General features: G+C 38.0%; 1 protein-coding gene across 1 annotated transcript; it reads left to right on the top strand.

The window, feature by feature from the left end:
* The first annotated feature begins 8,275 nt into the window (after nucleotides 1-8,275).
* Nucleotides 8,276-9,311, top strand: LOC110127341 (olfactory receptor 6B9). The gene has a single exon (XM_020877508.2). The coding sequence runs from the start codon at nucleotides 8,276-8,278 to the stop codon at nucleotides 9,230-9,232; it is 957 nt and encodes a 318-aa protein (XP_020733167.2). The 3' UTR covers nucleotides 9,233-9,311.
* The last annotated feature ends 1,191 nt before the right edge of the window (nucleotides 9,312-10,502 follow it).

The raw sequence follows: 10,502 nt of genomic DNA, 5'->3' as shown, positions 1-10,502 counted from the left end.
ATGCAGGGACCCTGGGTCGGGAAGATCTGCTGGAGAAGGGATAGGCTACCCACTCCAGTATTCTTGGGCTTCCCTTGTGGCTCAGCTGGTAAAGAATCTGCCTGCAATGTGGGAGACCTGGGTTCGATCCCTGAGTTGGGAAGATCCCCTGGAGAAGGGAAAGGCTACCCACTCCAGTATTCTGGCCTGGAGAATTCCACAGACTGTATAGTTCATGGGGTCACAAAGAGTCAGACGTGATTGAGCAACTTAAAAAAATAAATTGCTTTACTGACCAAAACTTGATTCCCTACTCCTGTGTGCAATTGTTTCTTTGATGTTCAGGGGTGGGGGAAGTGGAGGTGGAGCTCTCTTGATCTCTTGAGTGGGGGAAGCGGAGGTGAAGAGAAAGTTCTCTTTGGTGCTTAGCGTGTACTGTTAACACTACTAAATACTCTTTTGGGTATTTTGATCCTCTCACCAGCACCCTCTTTGAATAATATTAATGTCTTAAAGTAATAGGTCATGAGTAATAGTTACTTTCCAGACAACCAGAGAGTGGAAGAAAATCAAGCTTTAGAACTAAGATTAGGATAAATTACCAGATTGATATTCCATAAAACTGTTACTATTCTGTTTTCCCAACTGATAATGACCCTGTCTAGTGACCCTAGGAGGTCACTAGGGAAATTTCTTTAACTTCTTCATCATTATTGCTCTTGAAAATCCTATAGCATGTGTGAACCAAATCCCCAAGGATGTGTCTTTTAAAGAACAGTTGCCTCTACTGAGCAGTTGGCTCACTGCGCCCTGGAATTGTCCAGCTCCAGGTTCTGCCTGAATGAGGTCTGTGAGAAGAGTCAACATATAAAACCAGCCCAAATTCAGTGGCAGAGAAACAGAACAAGGGCAAGAAGAGAAGAGTAGGAAGAGGCACATATTGAACAGATACAGAGAAAAAGCATATAAGACAGAAAAGAACAATCTCTCCCACCTTGGGCTCTTACCATCCAAAAGGGGCCATCTAACAGGCCCAGAAGTAACTTTTGAATTTTGGACTTAAAAGTCTTGTCACACATATGTATTGAGTTGATTTTGCTTCTTCTTTGAGTAACTTGAAGAAAAAAAATTCCCATTTCTCTATAATCCTTCTGGACCCTAGTATCTTTCCCAAGTGAGGAGAATTACAAAGTCATGGAACTCTTGAGTTTCACAGAGAAGCAATTTTCAAGGATTTAGATTAGGTTATTCCAAAACTTCTCCTTTATTTCCTTTCCCTTCCCCATTTTCATTTTTATCCCCTAACTTCAAGTCCTTTCAGGTGAAGAGGCAAAGACTCACAGGGGTGGCACAGGTGATTTTCCAAACACCTCTCCACTGGTCAGCATACTGGACAACTGAACCAAGATCTCCAAGCTAGACTCGACCAAGATGACCTACTTCACTTGAGTTCCTAAAGCAAAAAAAAACGGAGTGCACCATGGTGAGACATCTGATCTTAATAAACATCACAAATTTATTTGCTTATTTAGTGACAACCATGCTTCAGGAACTAAGCTAGACACCTAGAAATAAAAAGATGACCAAGCTGAAAATAGTGTAAGATTGGTATTTTCAAGGCATCCATAAATCTAGTAGTGGTGATAAGTAAGCAAAATGATACATGTTATCATGATATGATGCTCTTTAGTTCAAAATGTTACAAAATCAGAAAGCTGGAGTGATGGGTAGGTGACAGCAAGGGGTGGTTAGGCATAGTTTGATAGGGAGGATGAATCTGAGTAGGCATTTACCAGGTAGCAAGATTTAGAATGAATTTCGGGTAGAAGATAGAGTATGTGCAACTGCATAGAGTCTTTAAGGAGGATATTGCACTAAAAACATCAAATTCTTCAGTGGAGCTTGAGCTTGAATTAAGTGGCTGAGAAATTAAGAATGTGGGGGTCAGATCCTGAGGCACTTGCTATGCGATATAAGGAGTTCAGTTGTACAGTATGGTCACTGCAGGATTTGAACTGGAGAATCACTTATTTATGTTTATATTTTAGTATATATTTAGTCTGAAAGCAGGATACTATTTAGTATCTTTATGTGTTGTCTTATATAGGTAACAGCCACTGTATGTTCCCAGTTCTTTGGAGTGCAAGCCCACTCTATCTCTTCTGAAGCTTGAACTTTTTATTTTCCTTTCCATTTACCTTCCCCCTGAATTGCACAAACCACCTCCCTCTATTTACAATGTTCCTCTCGTTCTCATCTAACTTCCTCTCCCTTCTTGAGAAAATCTTTTTCCCATCTGTAGTATCTTCTAATTAATACACATCAACCCATTTCTTTGATTCAGTAGGTGAGTCCATCCTCCTTTCTGAGCCAACATTCTTTTCCTAACAGACTTTCAGCTAGGAAATGGTGACTCAGTGAAACACGCCAAGTCAGTGGCTGGGTTAGTGGTCAATATAGAGTGGGGAGAGATCACATTGATTTACATACATATAAGGGTCAATGAGGGTTGGGGGAAAGATCATCATGAGTATTAGGATGTCTGGAATATTACATTGACTTAGGAGGCATGTTGCTCAAGAAAAGAAAATTAGGCAAACCAGATTTTGGAACTTTAGACTGATCTCTAAAAGCTCAGATGGAGTGTGAAGGCTAAATTCAAAAGTGGGAAATTTGTGCAAGAAAGACTTGGTTGAAAAGGAAATTGATGTCAGTATGGTCAAGACCAGGGATCAGGAGAATGGGTGGTACAGAAAGGGGGAAAGAGCAGACTAGGGATGCACAAAATTGGGGACATTAACTGGGAATGTGGCAGTGGGAAGAGAGGAGGGAAACAATAATTAAAGAAAGAGGAATGCTGCATAGAAGAAAGAGTATAGACTTTGGAGACCTATAGTGTTAGGTTATAATTCCATCTCTACCACTTTTTACTTGTATGAATTTAGCCAAATTGTTTACCTAGTATCTGTAATGGGGAACCAATAATATCTATCAGGTTGTTGTGAGAATTGAGTGAGATGAAGTATAGGAAAGACTGAGTAAAAAGTCTGCCATATAATAGACACCCAGCAATCAGTGAATATTTTTATTATTGGACTGGTTATACAGGCAAAGGCAGGGATGAGGATGAAGATGATAAAGGCCAAGTAGGAAAACTGCATGAGCTTTCAGCAGGGAGAAAGTATAGGACAGTAGTCTCATGTGGGACTCATGTGTGCTCAGAATGGTGGGTGTATGCAGAGATCTTGGTCATGCCAGAGGCAATACTGTACTGGCTCAAAGTTTTAAGAATAAAACGTGGATCTTAAAAATCAAGGGAGTTCATAGACCTAGAGATTATCATGCTAAGTGAAGTAAGCCAGAGAGAGAAAGATAAATATGATATTGCTTATATGTGGACTCTAAGAAAAAAAGAATGATACAAATGACCTTATTTACAAAACAGAAATAGAGTCACAGACATAGAAAACAAATTTATGGTTACCAAAGGGGAAAGGGGAGGAAGAGATAAATTAGGAGTTTGGGATTAACATATACACATTACTATATGTAAAATAGATAACCAACAAGGACCTACTGTATAGCACAGGGAACTATACTCAACATTTTGTAATAACCTATAAGGGAAAATAATCTGAAAAAATAGATATATATGTATATATAACTGAGTTCTTTTGCTGTGGAGTGAATTAACAACTTGAATTGACCATATCACTGAAAATCTACTATACTTCAATTTAAAAAAATTAAATTTTTACTATCTTTTAAAGAAAATCAAGAGGGTTCAGGCTAATGTTAAGAGAATATGTAAACGGAACTCATTTGGTTTTCCATATGATGTCAGTGAGACAAGAGATACTCTGTCAGAAACAAGGAGAAATACTACATGACATCCCTTATATGCAGAATCTAAAAAGAAATGATACAAATGAACTTATTTACAAAAGAAACAGACTCACAGCAAACTTATGGTTACCAGGGGGAAGGATGTGGGGAAGGGATAGTTAGGGAGTTTGGGATGGACATGTACACATTGCTATATTTAAAATGGATAACCAACAAGAACCTACTGTATATAGCACAGGGAACTCTGCTCAATGTTATGTGGCAGCCTGGATGGGAGGAGAGTTTGGGGGAGAATGGATACATGTATATGTATGGCTGAGTCCCTTCACTATCCACCTGAAACTTGTCAGAACATTGTCAATCAGTTGCATTCAAATATAAAATAAAAAGTTAAAAAAAAAGAGGTACTCTGTCAGATGTTATAGGACTCAGTGTATCAGAAATGGGGAGAACTAGTAGAAAAGTATAGGAAACAGTGAGGAGTAACTGTATATAACCTCATCTTCCAGCCTTGTCTGGATCCATTTCTTTCTTCCAGGCTATCAGTGCTTTCTAGTCAAAATGCAAATCATCCCATCACCAGCATTTTAATGCTTTATTCTGTGCCTTTGCATTTGCTTTTTGCTCTCTTTGGTATTTCTCCTTCCCTTCAAAACTCTATGATGTTTCATTTCAGTTAAAATGGCACTTTTTAATGACATCTTTCTGGGTTCTTTTAACAAAGAATTGTTCTACCCTGGATTCCTAACACTCAGTATCCTATCACGATGTGTACTGCATTATACTCTGATTTTCTGACCCCTTCTCTGTCCCCTTTACTAGACTGCTCCAATGTCTATTTATCTTGGGGTTCTCAGTGCAGGGAACTACTTGACCCACAGTAGAGTTAAAGGTGTGGGGACTAGGGTGAGCAGATTAAGAAACTAAGTAACCTTTTTAAATGGGAAAAACCTGCATATTACCATGGAGGTAGTAACAGTAGAAAGTAAAGGTAAGGAAAGAAAGGGCTTGATGGATGGTACAGCATTCTGAAGCAGATACAAAAACATGATCATAAAAGAAGGATTATGTTTAGGAAGAAGAATAATTGATTGACCATTCTTAAAAGTTGTCAGAAATGACTCAGATAAGAACCTGCCAGAAGATTTCTTAAAACATCAGTAAGATTAGGTCAGTCAACTGCTCAGAACTTTCCAAAGTGACTCCAATCCACACAGAGTAAAGGCCAACATGATTACAACTGCTTGAAAAGCCCATGGTGACCTGCTCATCATCACCTGTCCTTACTTCTCTAACTTCATTTCTCCCACTCACTCTACTCCAACCATACTAGATCTATTCTCTTTTTTTTGGAAAACTATTTCATCAGACAGTCAGATGACTGTTAGCAGATGACTGCTCAATGAGGCTTACCCTGACCATCCTGTATAAAACATGAACCCACTACACTGCCACACACTCTTAATTTTAGTTACTTTGCTGTGATTTTTCCATAGAATGTGTCAACTCCTACATTTATATCCATATTATATTTATTCAAAGTCTTGAGAAAGACTGTATTTACTGCCTGTATCCCTTCATTAGCATGTAACTTCTTAAGAAGTTTGTTTTTTTTTTTTTTCTGTGTTCAGTGAGCTGTTTCAAGCATCTAGAACAGTGCCTGGCATGTAATAGATGCTCAATGAATGTCTGTGTAAAGAATTTAATATACAAAAAGAGATAGGATTTCTGACAACAGCTTCCTGAAAAATGAGATGTAGAACAGATGGAGGGACCAGTCTTAGATAAGAATTAAGGAAAGAATGAACAGAGATGTCAGAGTTTAGCATAATGATTTGGAAGTGGAAAACTGAATAAGATATGCATCAATAGTCTTGTTAGTCTTTATAAGAGGAGAAAATTGTCTGCTGAGAGTTGGAGGAGAGAGTGGAATGGCAGATTAGAGATCAAAACCAAGAAATCTTTGGGAAATGTGGAGAGTGAATCAATTTAAAACATAGTGTAGAATACCAGCCATTGTCTGTGGTTCAGTTGAGCTACATGACTATAAATTTATGTTGATATCATTTGTCCCCTTTTGTGACTTTTCTCCAGTAGGACTCACTTGCCCAGGTGCAGATAAAGCCTTATTGCTTTCTTTGAAGGCCACCACTGAAGGCAATGTTAAGATCTTCTTCCCAGGGGCTACCTATCTTACTTGTGGCTGTAACAGAGAGTACTGTAATGGCTTAAATTCTACCTTTTCATCTTTATACTTTCAGAATGCCATATGGGACCAAGTCGCCAATGAGCGTGAAGTAGATCTTTATCGTATGTGCTTAGTCACTCAGTCTGTCCGACTCTTTGTGACCCATGGATTGTAACTGTCAGGCATCTCTGTCTGTGGGATTTCCCAGGTAAGAATACTAGAGTGGGTAACCATTCCCTTCTCCAGGGGATCTTCTCCATCCAGGAATAAACCCTGGTCTCCTGCATTGCAGGCGGATTCTTTACCATCTGAGCTACCAAGGAAGCCTAAATCTTTATCTTAACCATTAACAATTCTATAAATTGTCTGCATCCATAATTTGTTGAGTTTTTTACCATTATAACCTTATTTTAAGGGAATCAAAGTTTGGTAACTTGAAGTTTGCATCTGATTATAAAGTTAATAAGAGAGAAATCATGCACTAGAATTCAGGTCTTCCAGTTATTTGTCCCACTCTTCAGCAGTTTCCCTAATGCTGTAGTACCTTCTGAATATTGGGCTTTCTTTTGTCCACTTCGAGTCTCTTGTTGTATTACTCTTTTGTGTTCTGTTATTCCTGAAATATCAGACACAAGTGAGTGTGCATTCACATGTTAAAATTCCTTCTCGACCTTGTTCTATAATTGATAGGATTTAGGCTATGTGCTTCCATACGGTTTCACTCTCTTAGGCAAATTGACCTCCCTGAGAGAGTTGTTAAGCTTAATTAAAGGATAATGCTTTTGAGCGGATAAAGAAGTCAAATCTGAATCCATTGTATTGTAATTTTTCCAACACATATAACCAACTACTTTATTAGAGATCTGGGGGGGTAGGGGGGTTAGGCTACAAAGTACATATAAATCAGAAATAATTACTAAATATTTGTGTGTGAGTGCTCAGTCGCTCAGTCTGACTCTAGCTCCATGGACTGAGGCCACTAGGCTCCTCTCTCCATGGAATTTTCCAGGCAAGAATACTGGAGTGGGTTGCCATTTCCTACTTCAGAGGATCTTCCCAACCCAATAATCGAACCTGTATCTCCTACATCTCCTGCTTAGGAAATTTCAAATCTTATTTTTCTTTCCATTTCCATTTCCATTGGGCTTCTCAAAGAATATGTTTCTCTTTTAAGATTCATTTAATTTATAATCTCAACCCAATTTTTATCTGTTCTTTTACTTCTGTCTCCACTTATGAAGAAAGTATTTTTAAATTTCCTCAGATTATATATTGTGCCCTGGGAAGCCCAGGACCCTTTCAAATTGTCAAATCTCCTGACTTCCCACTCCCAAGGCAGCTTCTTAAATGCAACTTGCCCTCAAGTAGTGTCCACAATAAGGAGTTTCAGAGTCAGGAAGTAGACACAATTAGTCAAGTAACACTTCTTCCAGAAGTATAAAATAATTGAGCCAGTCTTTGAAGAAGATGTAGATGAGTTATACAGATTAATTTGAGATCAACTGTGAACTATTCTATAAATATATAACTAGTAGATATGTATATATAATATTACATATGTATAAATAAAACTATTATGTATAACTTTTACATATGTGACTATTAGCGTTAGTGTTATTAGAAGTCATCTAAACCACTAAAATATATTTAAGTATTCTAAGAGGGTAAACATTTCTTTATTCAATTTTTTTAAAGCTGTGGCCCTAAAAATAGGCAGTGAATTATTAAGTACTATTGCCAGTGTCTTCAAAAAACATAGGGCATAGCTGAGGAGTAGACCAGAGTCAGCAATTCTTCTGGCCAGGAGGGTCTTTCCGAGTCGATATTCTGCTTCCATTTTCTCCAGACTTCAAACTTCCTCGCTTCCTGGACAATCCTTGGCACTTTCTCTAATTGTGATGATTTCCTACCTTATAGCTGCCCCTGAAATCTGTGAATATGATGATAAGGAAAGGATTTTCTCCTAGTACTACCTGGAGGCCTCTTCAGATCCAAAGGCCTAAACCCTGAATCTGACCTCACGATTCTACTTTGAGATTTTTAGCTTTGTGTCTATGTTCTATTTGTTTTCAGGTCCTGTTCTGACACCTGATTTTCTGGAGAAGATGCCGTGGCCTCTAGTGATCCAAATTATACCCCAGGACCAGATTATGACCCTAGGGTTATGTTTAATGTAGCCTGAGGGCCCCTTGCTCCAATGTGAATTCACTCTTCAATCTGGTGCTGCCATCATTAAGTCTTTTGTCTTTTGATGTCCTAATTATGTGGAAGGAAAATATCACTCATATTAGTGAATTTGTCCTGGTGGGCTTCCCTACTTACCCTTGGCTGCAAGTTCTGCTTTTCTTCCTCTTCCTCATCACCTACCTGTTTGTGCTGTTGGAGAATGTAGTCATCATCCTCACTGTATGGGTAACTGGATCCTTGCACAAGCCCATGTATTACTTTCTGGGCACCATGTCCTTTCTGGAGACCTGGTATATATCTGTCACAGTCCCCAAGATGCTGGCTGGACTCCTGCTTTGTCCCAATACCATCTCCTTCTTGGGATGCATGACCCAGCTCTATTTCTTCATGTCACTTGCCTGTACTGAGTGTGTGCTCTTGGCTGCCATGGCCTATGACCGTTATGTGGCTATATGTTGGCCTCTTCGCTATCCGGTTATGATGACCACAGAATTTTGTGTTCAGCTAACCATCAGTTCCTGGCTGAGTGGCTTTACTGTCTCCATGGCAAAAGTATACTTCATCTCCCAAGTTTCCTTCTGTGGTAATAATATCTTGAACCATTTTTTCTGTGATGTTTCCCCCATCCTCAAACTGGCCTGCATGGACTCATCTGTGGCAGAGATGGTAGACTTTGTGCTAGCCATCATCATCCTTGTATTTCCTCTCTCAGCCACTGTCCTTTCCTATGCCTTCATTGTCTCTGCCATCCTGCACATTCCTTCAGCCACTGGGCAGCGGAAGGCCTTCTCTACCTGTGCTTCTCACCTTATAGTGGTAGTCATCTTCTACACAGCCGTGATCTTCATGTATGTCCGACCTCGGGCCATTGCTTCATTCAATTCTAACAAATTGATCTCAGCCATATATGCAGTCTTTACTCCCATGCTCAACCCTATCATCTACTGCCTGAGGAACAAGGAGGTCAAAAATGCCATCAGAAAAACCATGGCAAGTGGCCAAGCCCTTTTCTTGAGAGATTCTCTTTGCTGAAGAAATTCAGTTTTCAGATTTTCTTCTTTTTTTCATCATCTGCAATGATAAACATACTGACTTAATACAATAATTAAGGAATAAGAGGCTATATATCAAAGAAAATTCCCTTTTCTTTCTTGTATTAATTCTTTCTTTTAGAAGGCAAAGAGTTAAATAATCAGAACTCTAAAACACATACATTAGTAAAATCATTAAAAAATAATTCTATTTTTCAAGAAGATATTCAGAAATAGTTATACAACTAGTTTTCAGAGTTTCATTAATGACATTTTTCCAGTTTAATTTTGTTTTGTTTTAAAAGCTGTTTCTATCTTAGGAGGCATATACAAAAAGAAGTTCTGCAATAGTCAATGTAATGACCTGTTGTTTGCTTCCTAGTGGGTTAGGGAACTTGTTCCTTTTATAATCAATTGACCTTAGTGATATCTCATTTAATTACTTTTTAAAATCTATGAAAAAATGAGAAATACCTTTCATATGCAAGATAGTGTGCAAAACTTACCATGGTAAAGAGAAAATAGGATTTTATATACATATATATGTATACATACACATATATAATATCTTGGCCCATTTTATAATAAAACCCACTTATAAAATGTATTATATGATATGTAATATATATTTTTATAATATAAAATACATACAATGTAAATTTTCCTACAAATGGGATGTATTTATAAAATACATAATTTCACACTTTAGTTCTCTTCCTTTATTGGAACTTCTACATATATAATTTTGGGGGGTGTTATAGTTGGGGGCTAGACCCAGAAAAACTAGAAGCAATTCATTAAAGCCCCCTAGTTTTCAGGTAAAGTAAGCATTGGCATTGACAAGAGCCATGAAACTGCTTTTGTTAGGTGGTACTTGGCCTGGATGTATAAGATTTTTCCAAGTTTCCCAGAACATCTGCCTTCTAAATTTTTTTTAAATTTTTTAATGGTGGATGCAATATGCTAAGAAGTATTACATGTTTTCATTCAGCTATTATAAAATGATAGAGGAAAGATGGATTCTGTCTGGCTTAGCAAACATATTGGATGAGTGAATTAACAAAATATGTTCTCCCAAGGGTTTAAGGATGTAGGCATGCCATTTCACCCTAACAACTTGGAAGCCACATTTCATAAGTTTTAATTGGATTGTTAATTTATATACTACATTTGTTTTGTTTTGTCTTTTGTATTAAGTTTTTATATAAGATCAGATGAGGGGCTTTCCTGTTGTCTCAGTAGTAAGGAATCTGCCTGCTAAGGCAGGAGAC

The sequence above is a fragment of the Odocoileus virginianus genome, unplaced genomic scaffold (genome assembly GCF_023699985.2).
Source record: "Odocoileus virginianus isolate 20LAN1187 ecotype Illinois unplaced genomic scaffold, Ovbor_1.2 Unplaced_Contig_20, whole genome shotgun sequence".
NCBI classification, from domain to species: domain Eukaryota; kingdom Metazoa; phylum Chordata; class Mammalia; order Artiodactyla; family Cervidae; genus Odocoileus; species Odocoileus virginianus.
The sequence above is the reverse complement of the archived record's forward strand: the minus strand, read 5'-3'. Positions and strand labels throughout refer to the sequence as shown.